Raw genomic sequence first — 19,597 nt, 5'->3', positions numbered from 1 at the left:
ACCAAAAATCTAGCAGTGTGATAAGTGCAGGTGTTCCTACTTCCAACCGCCACCCCAGTGTGTATCAGGAAGTTACTGTGTATTATAATAAAGTCAAATGGTGCTATTGTTCTAAAACAAGTCTGTATTCTTTAACAACCAGATACTGATGTATTAGTGACATGTTTATAATGTGTATGTATATGTATATGTGTGTATACATATATATATAAATTTTTCAGAGAGTACATTTCACGCTGAGATTATTTTTCAGAGTGGTAAATGTCGCTGCCCCTCCCCCCCAACCCCGACCCTCCTCCTTGCAGCCCAATGAAACATAAACCATGTCCATTATATATTTTGTAAGAGACATGTTCAATTCGGAATCAAACCCAGCTCTAAACTTTTTTTGTTTGTTTTATTTTGTTTTAATTATAATATTTTAAGCTACCTCACACTAAAAAAATAAAAAAACAACAAAGCAAAGTTATGGCCTTTTAACCCTGAATCCAAGTTTACAAATCGAGCTTGGGCGATCTTATCTGGTGCATTAGACCCCATGTTGTGAGAAGCCCACCAGAAGTTGACTTTGACCCTTGACCTATCCCACTCCACTTCCTCCCATAAGCCCCCACTGTCCCCTCACACAGGAAGTACCTTCTGCCCTGGCAGGAAGTACCTCGGCCCTGGCCATGCCCCTCTAGGATCAGGACACGCCCCCCTAGGATCACGAACGGGATAGGGCTGTTAGACTTGATATCACTACTAGACAATCCAGCCCTCATTTACACACAGAGGAAAATCATCATGACCAGGGTAGAGGGTGCATTAGTTTGTGAGGGTGTGTATATTTTTTGTTATTATTATTAATAATAGTATTATTGTTAATAATAATAGCATTACTATTATTAGTAGTATTATTAAATATGATGATCTGATTTTGTTTTTGTTACGGTTTTGATTCATGTAAATTGGAAATAAAAGAAAAACAAGTAACAGGCTGAAGTCACTTTTTATTTTACATTTTTTATTTACATTTTTTGGGGGTTGCTATTCACCCCCATAATGCTCGAGAGAAGAGTGTGTGGCATAAAATATCCGGGGAGATTATTTGTTTCTGTAACCTGAAAGTATGATTGAACTTATTTCTGTTGGTATTATATTCCCAGAGATAGAAGCCATACCAAATCTAGATTGTGTGCCCTGTATGCACCCTGCCTTGGTCTGTGTGTTTGGGCTAAATGCATATCGAATGGTGGCATGCAGTCAGAACACACAGCGAGAGACCATGGATCACAAGATGGATGATGGCGGCACCCCATTTTATTTTTTGTTTTATTCGTTGGAGAGAGTATTCCAAATTTAGTGTGGAGGTGCTAAGTTCATATCATGTACTATTTTGTAAATGTAAAATCGTTTTTTCAATATTTTAAGATTGTTTTTAAGCATGGTAGATAAGAGGAGGAATGGGAAACATTGCCAACCGCGATCATCAGAAACTGTATGAATTGATTGTCATCCTGTCCTTAAATTTTTTTTATTTTCTTTCCTGACTTTTCACCTTTCACCTTTCACCTTTCACCTTTCACCTTTCACAATAGCAATAAAAGGTAGAAGCATTTCTCTAAACAACACAGAGCCACGTTTGTTTTATTTTTTATATATTTATTTTTTTCCCGAAATTTGGTTTTAAAGTTCATTTATTATTTGATGTATTGGTTTCCAAATCTATGATGTAATCTTTGTTAGAGTCATTATTGACATTTTAAACAGGAGGGAAAACAAATCAGCAGGACAAAAATACATCACAAATAAAAAACTTTATAAAAATGACACAGAAGGATGCATGCTTGGTTCTTTTTGTTTGAGTTATCGGCGTCTCCACAGAATCGGTTTTGTCATTCAGTTTGTGGTCTATATTCATTGTAGCCTATGACACAAAACAGTTACGCAACAGTTAATGACAGGACAGTGCTATCGATTAAAGGAGTTGGGTTATCATTGAAAGGGTAAATGCTATCATTTAAATTAACAGCGCTATCATTTAAAGGGACAGTGCTATACCACAACCTGTACTAGAATGGAACTCTGAACACCACAAAAGTACACATAAAATACAAAATCACTTAGGGTTTGTCTGAGACAAACTTACAACATATAGGCTACTGTACAAACTGTTTTTTTTCATGAAACACATAACATCCTATTCTGATTGATATAACAATGTGGTACAGGAGTAATTCTAATCCATTTCATTTTGGGATTTCAATAATGTAAGAAAAAAAAAGGCATTCAACGTATAACACATTCACCTGCATGCCTTCATTTAGTTCAGGGCATTAACAAAGGCCCAGGCCTCTATTCAATCGGTATCGCTGAAGCGTTACAGATTGCGCAATATACATTTTAAGATAATTTCCGATTGAGCTGACATATGCAGCGTTTACCGTGAATGCAGTCTCTGCTAATGCGGTAACGTTGCCTTTAAATTTCAATCACGCTGTAATGCTGAACTTCCACAATTGAATAGAGCCCCTAGTTTCAATGCATAGTGCGAAGACTGTTCGCGAAGACTGCGTTCACGGTAAACTCTGCATATGTTTGCTCAATTGAAAATGACCTTTACATTTCAATCGCGCTATAACGTGGATCCTCCGCGGTACAAATTGAATGTATCCAAAATACAATTGTCTCTTTAAACTCACTTCACTAACAATAAGAATGTCCAGGAGGAAAATATAGGAGCATTACTTTAACCCCACAGACAGACAGACAGACAGACAGACAGGATTTAAAACAGCACTAAGCAGATACATTAGGATCCACAGAAACGAGCAGTTCGTTTCATTCGTCTGATCATTTTTTAACAAAACCAATTCTAAATCAGGTCTTAATTTAATTTCTCTGCTTCCGAGACAGCTGATACCATGCCGTCATACACTAGTCTCTACCACTCGGCCAATTTAGAAATGATTGCTTGCCACGTACTTGATGACTAAAAAACTGATTCACCACCCACTTCCTAGGGCCAGGGTAAATTTAGAACAGCAGGAAGGAATTGATGTAGTGGGGATTGAGGGATTAGCGGGGATTAATATAATAATATAACTTTATTTGTATAGTGCTTTTCAATACAAGTAACAAAGTGCTTCACATCATAAAAGAAAAGTACTAAGCATCTTTATAAAAGTGTGTCTTCAGAAAGGCATTTAAAAAGAGGCACTGAATCTGTAAGCCTGATGTCCTCTGGCAGACCATTCCAAAGTCTCAGGGCCCCGATGGCAAATGCCCCGATCTCCTTTAGTTGTCAACCTACACTTTGGAATGGTCAACAGTGCCCTGCCAGAGGATCTCAGGCTGTGTGTCCTGGCTCGTAGGGAGGTAAAAGATAGGATTTGGATATAGATGACTGGCTGGTTCAGACTCAGTGACCTTGTAGAGTGAGAGGTTAAAACAGCCTTCTTCACTGATCATCAAGGGCTGGAGAAGTAGGTGAAGTAGGACTAATGATCCTGAACACTAAACAACATCACATACCTTCGGAACCTGATATACAGAGTAGAAACAGACACTCCCTCTGATTATATGTTTTAATGATCTGCTATCTGTCTGTCAAAACGAATTAGGTCAAGGTGAGTTTTCCCTGTTAAGAGTACAATGGAAGACGAAAGCCACCAGAAAAAGAAAAGAAAAAATGTAGTTAGGGTAAAAAAATATAAATAATTATGGAAAAGACACAGTAGGTACAAAAAGAAAATTTTGTAATAATTTAATTCAAGTCAGAGTTGTTATAGAGAATCCATTTTCGATTAACAATTGTACAATAAGCTCCATCCCAATACAGAGACATGAATTGTCTCTACAGCCTTTTCTTAAACCTTCTCTTGGTTGTTTTTGTAAAGGAGAATGCGTTCTCAATAACTTTTACCTGATTAAATAAAGGCAATAAATAAATAGTTCAGAGACCGGTGCTTATCGTGTCTGTCTCTGTGGGTGTTTTCCTCGGACTGGGCAAACTCTTCAGATACTCCAGATGTCTTCTGGTCTCAGCCTGGTTCTGTCTCACGTAATAGACCACATAAACAATGACCATGAAGAACCACACAAACATGGTCACCAGCATAGCCACATCCGTGGTCTTCCTCTGGAGACTACAGAAGTTCACCCCAGAGTCGAGCAACTTAACCAGGGGTTGACCGGCGTGCTCCCTTGCCCCCCCTGGATCCTCCCAGCGACTCCCCTCGCCGGCGCCCCTCACCGAGCTCTCACACACGATCCCGTTGACCGTCTCCGGCTCTAGATTTAACGTCTCCATCAGCTCCTGCAGGGTACAGTCGCAGTGCCACGGGTTGTGGTAGAGGCGCGTCTTGGCCCGCGTGGAACTGAACTCGTCCCGGCTGGCCCGGCGTAACTGGTTGTGTGAAAGGTCCAGGAGACGGAGCTCTGAGCTCAGGTGGCGCAGGGCCCCGGAGGAGAGTGTCTCGATGCGGTTGTGGGAGAGGTACAGCTCCCTCAGGTGGGTCAGTTCCCTGAAGGGAAGGTATATAACAAGAGGAAGTATCAGAAACATCATAATTACACCTGGAACTAAAGCAAACTGGGAGCCAGATATGAATTGTAATGAAAGAAAGAAATAATGAATTAAATTACATTAATTAATGACAATAATGGAGCAGGGTGAATAAAAAATCCTATTAAAACACAACTGTTATCTTCCTTGCCTGAAGGCGCCCTCGGGAAGCGAGCGGATGTAGTTTCTCTCCAGGTGGAGGGTGACGGTGTCCGGAGGAAGGCCCTGGGGAAACTCACGGAGCCCAGCGTCCGCACACAGCACCACGCTGCTCTCCCACACACAGTGGCAGCTGTCAGGGCACTGGGGGAACACCGGGGGGAGGAGGAGGAGCAGGACCAGCAGGGTGAATGACCAGCCTCCCAGGCCTCTCCCAAGCCTTGTCTCCTGCCCCAGCCCTGTCCCCAATCCCTGCCCTCTCTCTCTCGCCATCCCTCGCTCCAGTCCTCTCTCTTTCCCAAGCCCTCCTCTCTCCAACTCTCTCCCCAACACATTCCCCAATCCTCTCTCCAGCCCCATTCCATCTCCTCCATGACATCCAGTCCTCCTGCTGAGGTGCATGTCCTCACCATAGCCCCCGACACACCCCAGGTCCAGAGGGAGACGCCAGGGCCAGCTGAGCCTTGTGGAACAGAACAGAAAACAGGATGACAAGAGGATATAGAACACACGGAACATCCACAGGAGGTGAGTGGAAGAACACGGAAGGAACATCGATTGGTGGAGAAGAAAAATAAGACTGTAAGCACATCCACTAAAGAACACACAGAAAAAACCACCACTGGCTTTGAGACAGGAGCTGGATACGTTCTTTAAATGTTCACCAGGGAAAGTTGTTTTGTTGTGGCAACGATTCAACCCTTAGGTGATGAGGACCTTAGAGAGAGAGAGTGCGGGCGGAAGAGAACGGGTGAGAGAGAGAGAGAGATAGAGAGAGAGAGAGAGAGAGAGAGAGAGAGAGAGAGAGAGAGAGAGAGAGAGAGAGAGAGAGAGAGAGAGAGAGAGAGAGATAGAGAGAGAGAGAGAGAGAGAGAGAGAGAGAGAGAGAGAGAGAGAGAGAGGGGGGGAGAGAGAGAGAGAGAGAGAGAGAGAGAGAGAGAGAGAGAGAGAGAGAGCGGGCGGAAGAGAACGGGTGAGAGAGAGAGAGAGAGAGAGAGATAGAGAGAGAGAGAGAGAGAGAGAGAGAGAGAGAGAGAGAGAGAGAGAGAGAGAGAGAGAGAGAGAGAGAGAGAGAGAGATTACCTGTGCCCTAGAGCACACAAAAAACGATACATACCTCGGCCTAAACATCAGCATCACAGGTAACTTCCACAAAGCTGTGAACGATCTGAGAGACAAGGCAAGAAGGGCCTTCTATGCCAAGAAAAAAGGAACATAAAATTTGACATACCAATTAGTATCTGGTTAAAAATACTTGAATCAGTTATAGAACCCATTGCCCTTTATGGTTGTGAGGTCTGGGGTCCGCTCACCAACCAAGAATTCACAAAATGGGACAAACACCATATTGAGACTCTACATGCAGAATTCTGCAAAAATATCCTCAGTGTACAACGTAAAACACCAAATAATGCATGCAGAGCAGAATTAGGCCGATACCCGCTAATGATCAAAATCCAGAAAAGAGCCGTTAAATTCTATAACCACTTAAAAGGAAGCGATTCCCAAACCTTCCATAACAAAGCCATCACCTACAGAGAGATGAACCTGGAGAAGAGTCCCCTAAGCAAGCTGGTCCTGGGGCTCTGTTCTCAAACACAAACATAGCCCCAGGACAACAACACAATTAGACCCAACCAAATCATGAGAAAACAAAAAGTTAATTACTTGACACATTGAAAATAATTCACAAAAAAACTGAGCAAACTAGAATGCTATTTGGCCCTAAACAGATAGAATACCTGACCACTGTGACTGACCCAAAATTAAGGAAATCTTTGACTATGTACAGACTCAGTGAGCATAGCCTTGCTATTGAGAAAGGCCGCCGTAGGCAGACCTGGCTCTCAAGAGAAGACAGGCTATGTGAACACTGCCCACAAAATTAGCTGCACTTCCTAACCTCCTGCCAAATGTATGACCATATTAGAGACACATATTTCCCGAAGATTACAGACCCACAAATAATCCAATTTGGATAAACTCCCATATCTATTGGGTGAAATACCAGTGTGCAATCACAGCAGCAAGAAATGTGACCTGTTGCCACAAGAAAAGGGCAACCAGTGAAGAACAAACACCATTGTAAATACAACCTATATTTATGTTTATTCATTTTCCTTTTTGTACTTTAACTATTTGCCCATTGTTACAACACTGTATATAGACATAATATGACATTTGAAATGTCTTTATTCTTTTGGAAGTTTTGTGAGTGTAATGTTTACTGTTCATTCTTTATTGTTTATTTCACTTTTGTTTACTATCTATTTCACTTCCTTTGGCAATGTTAACATACGTTTCCCATGCCAATAAAGACCTTAAATTGAATTGAATTGAATTGAGAGAGAGAGAGAGAGAGAGAGAGAGAGAGAGAGAGAGAGAGAGAGAGAGAGAGAGAGAGAGAGAGAGAGAGAGAGAGAGAGAGACAGAGAGAGAGAGAGCGAGATGAGAGAGAGAGATATGAGTATCAGGAGACCGTGGTATGTCTGACTGAAAAGGTGCATTTGCGTAGTGGCATACAGTTGTGCAGAGGTGTTTTGGGGATTTTCACACAGCAGGCTCTGGAAAAAATGTGCCTTTTATAAACGCATTTCATCCAATTCTAAGTCATTTGTTAATACCACATAAATGTCGGAAATGAGTGGCTACTCTGACAGTGACTGAGAGCAATAAAAATGACCTGGTCATCACTGAAAACAACAGCCCAGGCCAGTGAAGAGACACACAGATTGTACAATATTAATATATATATATACAGTGCCTTCGGAAAGTATTCAGACCCCTTGACATTTTCCACATTTTGTTACGTTACAGCCTTATTCTAAAATGGATTAAATAAATACAAATCCTCAGCAATAACCCATAATGACAAAGCAAAAACTGTTTTTTAGAAATGTTTGCTAATTTATTACAAATAAAAAACAGAATTACCTTATTTACATAATTATTCAGACCCTTTGCTATGAAACTCGAAATTGAGCTCAGATGCATCCTGTTTCCATTGATCATCCTTGAGATGTTTCTACAACTTGATTGGAGTCCGCCTGTGGTAAATTCAATTGATTGGAAATGATTTGGAAAGGCACACACCTGTCTATATAAGGTCCCACAGTTGACAGTGCCTGTCAGAGCAAAAACCAAGCCATGAGGTCGAAGGAATTGACCGTAGAACTCAGAGACAGGATTGTGTCGAGGCATAGATCTGGGAGAACCTTCTAGAAGGACAACCATCTCTGCAGCACTCCACCAATCAGGCCTTTATGGTAGAGTGGCCAGACGGAAACTACTCCTCAGTAAAAGGTACATGACAGCCCGCTTGGAGTTTGCCAAAAGGCACCTAAAGACTCACAGACCATGAGAAACAAGATTCTCTGGTCTGATGAAACCAAGATTGAACCCTTTGGCCTGAATGCCAAGCGTCACGTCTGGAGGAAACCTGGCACCATCCCTAGGGTGAAGCATGGTGGTGGCAGCATCATGTTGTGGGGATGTTTTTCAGCAGCAGGGACTGGGAGACTAGTCAGGATCGAGGCAAAGATGAACCGAGCAAAGATCCTTGATGGAAACCTGCTCCAGAGCGCTCAGGACCTCAGACTGGGGTGAAGGTTCACCTTCAAACAGGACAACAACCCGAAGGCACATATGTTGCTACTAAATAAACTTTCCAGTGGCACTGACTCACCCAATGATGAAGATGAAGCCTGGGCTACTCATCGGTGACGGCCGATTCGCTCGTGCCAATAGCCTATCTCAAGAGAAGATACTTTGAAAAATAGTGCTGTTCGTTCAGAATCTATCAAAAGTTGTTGAGAAAAAAAGTGTTTAGATTAGTATTTTCTTTTCAGCAGTAGGGATTTGCTTTCCAAACTGTACATTTTTCTCGTGATTGTATTTTGAAATTTGCGGAAGGCAGCCACAATCAACCACAGAAATATAATAAATAGATGGTGGTTCCCATTGAAGTCAGGACTGGCAGCCATTGCTAGTGTACCCATGAGTTTAAAGGGATCCCGACGTATTGCTTTAAAAGTCAAATTGCCAGGGTTAGAGGTTCCAAAACCCTTCTATGTATTATATGTCTATGGCCACAAACCACAATGCAACAAGCTGTTCTATATTTGGCGTGCGTGCTGCCCAAATTGCAGTCTTCCCGACAGTAAATGCTTGTGATAAAACTTAATCCAAGACCATTGATCCTCTGTGGCTAAATTCTGCTCTCTGGTGAAGTATTTTGAATTATTTATTTATATCTGTTAAGACAGGAAGTAGTATAATTTTTGGAGAAAAAAACATGTGTATATCATTTTGGCAAAAATTATTCGAATGTATCAGAGGGTGTTTCAGCCACTTCCGGCGGCTATGCAGGAGACAGAGGAGATTATGGTTCAGGACATTAAAGGGCACCGGGTAAAGGGAATAAAAAACAGATTAAGCCTGTTCATCTGAAAAATCCTCCTTGTCACATATTCACTACTAGCTACCAAAGGCCCATAGAGAGAGGAGGACAGGACATTACTGATTGCACCTCGTTGTTATGTTAAGGAGATGGCCATCACTTGCATTGATTTATTATTCAATAACCAGCCATATATTATAGACTAGTTCATATATAGTACACTACTTTATTAACCTAGTTCATATATAGTACACTACTTTATTAACCTAGTTCATATAAAGTACACTACTTTATTAACCTAGTTCATATATAGTACACTACTTTATTAACCTAGTTCATATATAGTACACTACTTTATTAACCTAGTTCATATATAGTACACTACTTTATTAACCTAGTTCATATATAGCACACTACTTTATTAACCTAGTTCATATATAGTACACTACTTTATCTACTGGGACAAGAGAACAGGAAAAAGTGGAGGTCTGAAGCTACAATCTATGCTGACCTTTCTTACTGCTATGAATCATCAGATTTACAGGCTGCAGTAAATGGGAGGTCAACTGATGTCATAAAGACAATCCCCATTTATTTCCTATAACATGACAATATGGATCTAAGAACTGTACAAATGATACATTTGTGACATCTATATATATATATATATATATTATATATATATATTAAATGAATCAATATAGTAATATGAAATCTGTATGTAAAACATTTACCTTAGACATTTTAGTCATTTAGCAGATGCTCTTATCCAGAGCGACTTACAGTTAGTGCATACATCTTAAGATAGCTAGGTGACACAACCACGTCACAGTCAAATATAAAGTATACGAACATTCCATTCCAGCTAAACAACGGATATAGTTTCTTGCCTGAAAAAACACACGTTTTAATACACATCTAAAATCTATTACAGTTTTTTTTGCTAAAACACTAAAACCCATTGGCTGAACAAAGTTCTCAGTTGCCTGGACTCATGTAGCTAATTATGCAGTCTGTTGTCAAAACCTTAAACCATTTCACATGGTAAAACACAATTTGCAGGTCTCACTTAGACTTTTCAGCAAAACCCTAAACACGTTCTCATTCTCAAAACACATTCTGCACTCTAATGCACATGTCATCCATACTGGTAAACACAAGTGGCAACAATCAAATACAAATAGAGAACAAATGTCATTGATTGAACACAACCACTCAAAATTGATTTAACCTGTTTCAAATGATGCGACACAACCAATATAAGGCAGTTCAGAGAGCAAACAGGTTGTTGAAGGTGAGAAGGAGAAAGTCTGAGAATGGATAGAATAAACAATGTGAGAGGACGAGGGACGAGTGCGTATGCGAGGTGGGCGAGAGGAAGAGGAGGAGGAGGGCAAGAAAGAGGAAGAGGAGGACGAAGAGGAAGAGGAAGACAAAGAGTGGAAATATCTGATGAAATTCGAGCAACAGTCATAGACCATGTTCTTGTCCATGCACTGACAATGAGGGAAGCAGGACTTAGAGTGCAACCCAATTTGAGCCGATTTTCTGTGTCCACCATAGTAAGGACATTCAGAGAAGAGAACAGGTACAGTGTACTACTGTATTTTTGTAATTGCAAATTTACTGTACCACACTATATGCAGCTGTTTCAATAGACATTTGTAAAGTTAATCACTGTATGTATTGTACTGCATGAATATGTTTTGTAACTGCACAACTACCTTTTTGTAGAATTGCAAGGCTGCCACATGCAGGTGGGAAGGACAGCTATATTCACTCGGGGAGCAAGAGGCCGTTATAGTTGGCATGGTCCTTCAAGATAAAGCAATACGACTCGGAGAAATCCAGGAACGAGTGATACAAGACAACACACACTTCCAGGGAATCGACAGTGTGAGCATTTCCACAATTGACGGTGTCCTCCATCGTAACAGGATACGAATGAAACAAGTATACAGAGTACCTTTTGAGCACAACTCACCAAGGGTGAAAGAACTGCGAGCTCAGTATGTGCAAGTAAGTGTACATTCAGAAACATTTACTGTAATCCAGATTGTCTACAGTACTAATATATACTATGTGAATGACATTACTCTTCAGTACATACAATGTATGTGAATCAGAAGTGCATACAGTAGGCCTAATTGTACTCTACAGTATAGCACCGTCTCTGTACCACTTACAAAATCCTACATACAGTATATTGTATTTCTACACAGACAATATTTGACTTGGAATCCTTGGACAGACCCCATGAGTTCATCTTTGTCGATGAAGCAGGCTTCAATCTAACAAAGAGGAGAAGGAGAGGCCCGAAACATGATTGGACAGCGGGCCGTTGTTGAAGTCCCTGGTCAACGAGGTGGCGATGTCACAATCTGTGCTGCTATCGGCAACCATGGTGTTCTACATCACCATGTTACACTCGGGCCATATAACACCCAGCACCTTCTAAGTGGCGCAGTGGTCTAAGGCACTGCATCGCAGTGCTAGCTGTGCCACTAGAGATCCTGGTTCGAATCCAGGCTCTGTCGTAGCCGGCCGTGACCGGGAGACCCATGGGGCGGCGCACAATTGGCCGGCAGGGATGTAGAGCATGGTGTTTGCAACGCCAGGGTTGTGGGTTCGATTCCCACGGGGGGCCAGTATAAAAAATAAATTTAAAAATCTGTATGCACTCACTAACTGTAAGTCGCTCTGGATAAGAGCGTCTGCTAAATGATGTAAAATATTTTTTTTTTAAATGTATTGCCAATCTAAGATATATTTTATTTGAGCAGCAGGTTCAAGAGCAGCAGGGTCAAGACCTAAATGAGAATCCCATTCCCACCTATGTGATAGTGTGGGAAAATGTCAGTTTCCACCGAGCTGCTCAGGTAAGGGAATGGTTTAACATCAATGGGCAGTTTATGAACTTGTACCTCCCTCCATACTCGCCTTTCCTGAATCCGATTGAGGAGTTTTTCTCCTCTTGGAGATGGAAAGTGTATGATAGACAACCCTACACCAGAATAAATATGCTGCAAGCCATGGATTTAGCCTGTGGTGATATAGGTGAGGAATCATGTCAGGGCTGGATACATCTACATTTACATTTTAGTCATTTAGCAGACGCTCTCATCCAGAGCGACTTACAGTTAGTGAGTGCATAAATTTTTCATACTGGCCCCCCGCGGGAATCAAACCCACAACCCTGGCGTTGCAAGCGCCATGCTCTACCAACTGAGCTACAAGAGGCTTCTTCCCCCGTTGCCTCAGGAGGGACAATATTGCTTGTGATGTTGACAAAGTGCTCTGGCCTGACCCAGCCCAAAGACAAGAAGAAGCACATTGATCACATGTTTACTCCTTAGATGTTTGTCCCTTTCAGTATTGTATACTGTAGTGCAGTGCATTGTAGGCTGTATACTGCACAATGAACACATTGTATGGCCCTGAACATTGTGCTTTCCATTTGTTAACAGTACTGACTGCTCAATAGATTTTGACTGGTTGCAGGTTCATATCAACAAAGAACAAGAATTACAGTATCACAGAGACAAAGGACAAGTTTGTGAGATGCAGGGTACAGTACTGTAAAAATAGGGGTACGAGGAGGAGGAAGAACAAAAAACAAAATTGCAAAGAGCAAAGCAGAGTAGTAATTGCTGATCAATTTTGAGCTACTATGATCGAACATGTTTTCGTTCATCAAAAGATAATGACGGAAAAATATGAAATTTGTTTTGAGATTAAAAATGTACTTCTCCCTGAGAACTGTATGTTTTGAACAATGTGTTTTCTATTTTTCGGTGTATTGTTTACTGACTGCTTGAGAGTGTTTATCATTTTGATCACTTTGTTTACGATTTGAGAGCAGTGTTTGATTTTGAACACAGGTAAAAACTGTTTTGAGGCGAATGTTTCATTTTGCGAAAGGAGTCAGAGGTTTTGTAAATAGTGCTTGAAGATGAGGTTTTGTGTTTAATGTTTTCAGGAAATGGAGCAAGGTTTCAGAAATTGTGTTTTAGCAATTGAGAAAAACTGTAATAAAAAATCTGAGAACATAAATATTTTACGCACATGAAGGTATCCACAAGCAACCATATCTGATTAAATACATTAAAAAAATTGGTGGATATAGCATTTTGGAAATAAACTCTTCACATACTCTCATTCATACATACATACATACATACATGACAATATTTCAACACAACAGACATTACCAGCCTCTTATTCCATCTCCTGCCCCTTACACACCCTCCCTCCATCCACCCCTCCCTCCCACACACACACACATCTGACAAGCATGACATTACATTCATTTACACACTCTCTCATTCATTTACCATTGTATCTATCTCCCAACAGATTAATCCTTAATCATGTTCCAGTGATAATAAATCTCTGTGTTTTATAGTAGCCAGGGACTTTAGAGTCTGCGTCCCAAATGACACACTGTTGCCTATATAGTACCATAGTGTACAACCAGGGCCCTGGTCAAAAGCACTACACTTTACAGGGAATAGGGTGCCATTTGGAAATCAGACTGGGACATTAGACACAGTGGGATGGATGCCTGAGTGCCACCGTTGATAGACTATAACAGACCAACACATTAATCCTCCCTCATAGTGTCGATAAGCACACAGCTGGAAGAGACACAGATCCTGGTTTGTGGCTGGGTTGTGGGCTGGGTTGTGGGCTGGGCTGGATCTGCTGCCGCACACAGCAAGAGAAAGCAAACTATAGCCATAATCTTTAGAATCATGATGGATAACTGTCCGTGAATATGGCATGTGTTGGACCTATCTAGTGTGGATAAGCACACAGCTGGAAGAGACACAGACAGCCTGGGCTGGGGACTGGGTTGGGTTGAAGCTAGCCTATCACTATACAGTATTTCAAACCCACCACTGGTGTGCATGGCCAAAGACCTCTATTTTCATGCCATCTGACCATAGCACCGGTTCCAAGTGCCAATGCCGTTTAGCAAACTCCAGGCGGTGCTATGGTCAGATGACGTGAAGATAGAGCTCTTTGACCATGCACACCAGTTGTGGGTTTGGTGTTAAAAAACAGACGCATATGCAATAAAAAAAGTACCTCATACCTACTGTAAAATATGGTGGTGGATCTTTGATGTTATGGGTCTATTTTGCGTTCACTGGTCCTGGGGCCCTTGTTAAGGTCAACGGCATCATGAACTTTACCCAGTGCCAAGACATTTTAGCCAAAAACTTGGTTGTCTCTGCCAGGCAGCTGAAAGTTGGCCGCAAGTGGATCTTCCAGCAAGACCATAACCCCAAGCACAAATTAAAATCCCCCCCCCCCCCATCTCAGTCTCCGGACTTGAACCCCATTGAAAACCTTTGGTTTGAATTGAAGAGGGCAGTCCATATGTACAGATGAAGGATATCAAGGATCTGAAAATATTCTGTATGGAGGAATGGTCTAAGATACCTTCCAATGTGTTCTCCAATCTCATAAAACATTATAGAAAAAGGCTCAGTGTCGTTATCCTCGTAAGGGGAGAGTGCTGAAGTGTTGAAAACAGGGGTGCCAATAATTATTTCAATTTTGTTGTATTACTTGTTAAACAAAAATCTCTTTCTCTGAGCAAAGGCATTAGCATAAAATAATACACTTTCCCCTTTTTTTTTTTGTTGCATGCAATCTATCTCCGTATTTGTATGATTTATTTTATACAGTCTTTTATGCTCATCTTTATCAAGGGTGCCAATACTTTTGGACCTGACTGTAGTACATGATGAGATGCAGCCTGATCTGGGCTGTACACTATCTGCTTGCCCAGACATGGAAACAAACTATACTGCAGCATGTGGGTGACTGTGTAGAAGAATACATTAATCCAATGATTGAATCCGAGTCGTGGTTAGAATCTGGGTAGAGTCTAATTTATAACCGCAGGGGAATATTCCGTGTTTGTTTATGCCATGGTCGAGACATGGCCTCAGTTGGTGCTGGGCCAGCAAGGAAAATCAAACTTCAGTCAAAATTTGATGGATGACCGCAGGAGAAATGTGTGTGAACACCTCATGATTAAAAACAGACTGGGTTCTATGTATCTGTTGGCTCAGTCCGTAAAAACTATGATTGCAAGACACCTCAGTCAGAATCAGTCAGACTGCAGGAGAATATATTCCATGATCGTATCTGAGTTGGTTAGAATCTGGGCTGGATTGTATCTGCTGGCTCAGCGAGGAAAAGCAAACTTCAGTCAGAATGTGATGGCAGGAGAAAATACAACATCTGTTCAATCTGTTTATCAAATGAAGGACAGAACTCAACATGTGATATGTGCCTTAGCCAGGAAAATATAACACCCTACATACATTTTTCAACACATTTGTCCATTTACCAAGTGGTGACTGTTCTCCTCCTCTGGTTCTGGTTAGAATCAAGGCTGAAATGTCAGTTGTGTATTTATTTCAAATGTGCTGAATTGTATTTCTTATTAGATATTTGAGTGATTCAAGTATAAAATGATTCTTTATAGGATCATAATCATCCTTATCATTACAAATCCTATCCTATCGAGTTTTCCTCATTCAGACGACCAGAATATAAGGTTTTCAATTTTCCAGTCCACACTGATCTACATTCTGGTTCTATATGGATGGGCTTTGGTGGGGCAGAAGTCTGTGAGTTGTTGTGATTCTGGATGGCCAGATAGCTACCAACAATGACAATAAGCTGCCATGTGGGGAATCATAAGTGACTGGTTTCAGCTAATTTCATCTTGTTCCATGTCTTGTTTTGAGGTGTTTTGACTGATTTCATGTCAACGCTAATATGGCTAAAATTCGCTAGCTAACCAACAACTGTAATAATGTATTTGAGACACAACAAGTGCTCATTGTAAAAATGTATTTATGTTTTCAATAAACATTGGAGACTAAATATAGTTCTGAGCGGTGGCTCACACACACACACACACACACACACACACACACCCACACACACACAAAGGTACTACCAGAGGACATTTGAATGTCCACCGAGTGAGTCCCATGTACTGCCTGTCTGTCTATATGCCTGACAGACAGACAGATTAGCTTCAGTACATTATAAACCCATTATAAAGTTCTGTTAGAAGACTGAGCAGCAATTCAGGGAAAGCTACCACACCAATTAACACACTTGAAAACAATCAGTCAGTGCATTTTGTGGAATCCACGAGAATAACAATTAGAGAGAGTGAGTGTGAGAGAGAGAGAGAGAGAGAGAGAGAGGGGGGAGAGAGAGAGAGAGAGAGAGGGGGAGAGAGAGAGAGAGAGAGAGAGAGAGAGAGAGAGAGAGAGAGAGCGATAGATAGATAGATAGATAGATAGATAGATAGATAGATAGATAGATAGATAGATAGATAGATAGATAGATAGATAGATAGATAGATAGATAGATAGATAGATAGATAGATAGATAGATAGATAGATAGATAGATAGATAGATAGATAGACAGACAGACAGACAGACAGACAGACAGACAGACAGACAGACAGACAGGACAGACAGACAGACAGACAGACAGACAGACAGACAGACAGACAGACAGACAGACAGACAGACAGACAGACAGACAGACAGACAGACAGACAGACAGACAGACAGACAGACAGACAGACAGACAGACAGACAGACAGAGAGAGAGAGAGAGAGAGAGAGAGAGAGAGAGAGAGAGAGAGAGAGAGAGAGAGAGGGAGAGAGAGAGAGAGAGATAGAGATAGAGAAAGAGAGAGAGCGAGAGAGAGAGAGAGAGAGAGAGAGAGAGAGAGAGAGAGAGAAGAGAGAGAGAGAAAGAGAGAGAGAGAAAGAAAGAAAGAAAGAAAGAAAGAAAGAGAAGAGAAAGAGAGAAAGAGAGAGAGAGAGAGAGAGAGAGAGAGAGAGAGAGAGAGAGAGAGAGAGAGTAGAGAGAGAGAGAGAGAGGAGGAAGTAGCGAGACTGTCACCACAGTTAATGATATCTTTCTGCTGGGGAACACGCAATTGACCATTTAGTCTTTACAGGTTGTTATTTAATTCATTCAAGACTTATTTATTTTCATTTTAAACCCTATACCCTTTAGCTACTGGTGTATTGTCTACTCTATAGTTGTAATCGTCTAGTGTATAGTAGTAATATAGTAGACTAGTAATACAATAATTTACTAACAAACTAAATCATTCTATGTTTTGAGTCGGTAAAACTCAAAATCATGTAATTGTTCGATTGACATAGGCTAATGGGATAATAATGCAATAATCATCGCACAAAATTTTACTTAAAAACACTTTTATAAGAAATAACTTTAACCCATAGTTTGGTGATAATAAAGAAATACGCTATGAATTCAATCCAGAGACAATTATGCTGCATCTAATTTGTCAGTAAATAATTATGAAAACAGAAAAGATGATTGTATATTGCCTACCTGTAACACGTAATTAACCACAAAAATTATTCTTCAAGTTGGAATCCACACCGACGATGTTGACTCTGCCCTACGAGGTTCAGTCTGACTCGGATGTGTCCGACACGGATTTGTAATGTAGTTATTCTTTAATATGACAGAGCATCAAATGTTAATCCGGTTGTCATCATAGAACAATTGTATCCACTCCTCTTAGCACAAATCTGTCACTGTTATCACATCTCTCTCTCTCTCTCTCTCTCTCTCTCTCTCTCTCGCTCTCTCTCTCTCTGTCTCTCTCTCTCTCTCTCTCTCTCTCGCTCTCTCTCTCTCTCTCTCTCTTAAAGGGGCCGTTGCGTGATGTGTTGTCCCTCCCTTGTGGAAAAGATGAGAGACCCCCCTGTGCAGCAGCCTGTGTATCGAATGTGCATCACCTCCCCCATTAAAATGTAGTTACAATTATAATAATTATACACCATGAAGTCAAACCAACAATTGTTTGAGGTCTGATTTGGTGTTTTCACATTTTCCGCCAAACAAACATTGAGAGTAAACATGGAAAACAGAATGTAGGCTAAATCAAATAATCCGAGAGTATTGATTAGGCTATTGATTATTGATTGTAATACCCATCTACCTGGTCAGTCCAGTCATGACTTGACCGGAACAAAGTTTAGATGAGTCCTGAGGTAAATGCAGAACTGCTGCTGCTGCTGCTGTCACTAAAACACAGTGACTGTGAAAAAGACAGATCGATGAATGGGCAGACTCACAGGCAGGAAGGAGAACATTAAAGGAAAGGAGATGCTGCTCACAGGCAGGAAGGAGAACATTAAAGGAGAGGAGATGCTGCCTCTCTTCTTCTCCTTTTGCACTCTCCTCCCCCTATCCCATCACGCTTATCGATGAGGAATTTGACACAATATTGTTTGACCCTGTCTGGAAGAGTAGAAATCCATACATAGTATAGACAAGCTTGTTGCTGACTTGTTGTACATTCATAAACAATACATACATACATACATACATACATACATACATACATACATACATACATACATACATACAGTGGAGTCAGAAATTATTCACACCCTTGATAAAGATGAGCAATAATGACTGTACAAAATAATAATTCAAATACTGAGCTATATATTGTATGCAACATTTTTGTTGGGGGAAATGTAATTTATTTGTCCGAAATATTGCACCAGCACCACACAGCATCCATCTGCACCCCATGGTTTAGGACGGTAATCTCATTCCCAGACACTTCTTCCCAATGCACAATAGCCCAGGGACGAGGTTATGGTCGAAGTAAGCCACACGCCTTTAGTTCAGAATAGAGAGATGTAACGATCCAATAGCTGGCCAGCACACGTGAGATTATTCCTCTGTAGCTCAGCTGGTAGAGCATGGCGCTTGTAACGCCAAGGTAGTGGGTTCGATCCCCGGGACCACCCATACACAAAAATGTATGCACGCACGACTGTAAGTCGCTTTGGATAAAAGCGTCTGCTAAATGGCATATTATTATTATTATTATTATGCAGAATGTACAAACAGGAAACACTCGCCACAGTGGTCTCCCCAGGGGGAAAGGACTCGACTGGCTGACAGTTACAGCGGCCCATATTCTCCTCCTACCCTCTCCTACCTGTCCAACAGACATCAACAGATTTAAAACGATTGCATTTTTATATTGTCAGGGAAAGATATATGTGTTATCCTTGGGGGTTTTCTCCTCTTCCCAAGCAAAACCAAACCGTAATATTAGCATTCACTACGATATTATAGAAACGGCATAATCTCAGAACCCAGACCCAAATCTGTCGGGAGAGACTCGAACATACAATCTGTCTTCTTCCCACTAGCTTCCAACAATTATGTATGTAATACGTATGTCTAGGGTTGCTATTGCCAAACATCTCCGGTTTGGTCTTCTCATAATTGTTCTTTGCCTCCTGTCAAGCAGTAAAGCTATTATATGAGATGTTGTGGTGATTTAATTTAATACATGTTTAATACATGTAAACTATGTTGAAGACCCAGGGACTACAGCCAAAACAAACTAATAATTTAAAGTGAAGTGCACCTC

The 19,597-nt window shown here is 41.0% G+C and overlaps 1 protein-coding gene across 2 annotated transcripts; it reads right to left on the bottom strand.

The window, feature by feature from the left end:
* Positions 1-191: 191 nt before the first annotated feature.
* On the bottom strand, positions 192-17,729 carry LOC121574810 (leucine-rich repeat-containing protein 3). Of its 2 annotated transcripts, XM_041887402.2 has the most exons (3): positions 17,524-17,729; positions 4,701-5,171; positions 192-4,508 (listed from the first exon to the last, which is right to left on the bottom strand). In XM_041887402.2, the coding sequence occupies exons 2-3, from the start codon at positions 5,108-5,110 to the stop codon at positions 3,938-3,940; spliced, it is 981 nt and encodes a 326-aa protein (XP_041743336.2). In that variant the 5' UTR covers positions 5,111-5,171; positions 17,524-17,729; the 3' UTR covers positions 192-3,937. The 2 variants fall into 2 exon arrangements, with proteins under 2 accessions (XP_041743336.2, XP_041743335.2); XM_041887401.2 differs by lacking the exon at positions 17,524-17,729 and having other exon boundaries at positions 4,701-5,490.
* Positions 17,730-19,597: the final 1,868 nt, after the last annotated feature.

Source organism: Coregonus clupeaformis, chromosome 10 (assembly GCF_020615455.1).
Source record: "Coregonus clupeaformis isolate EN_2021a chromosome 10, ASM2061545v1, whole genome shotgun sequence".
In the NCBI taxonomy this organism is placed as follows: Eukaryota; Metazoa; Chordata; class Actinopteri; order Salmoniformes; family Salmonidae; genus Coregonus; species Coregonus clupeaformis.
The sequence above is the reverse complement of the archived record's forward strand: the minus strand, read 5'-3'. Positions and strand labels throughout refer to the sequence as shown.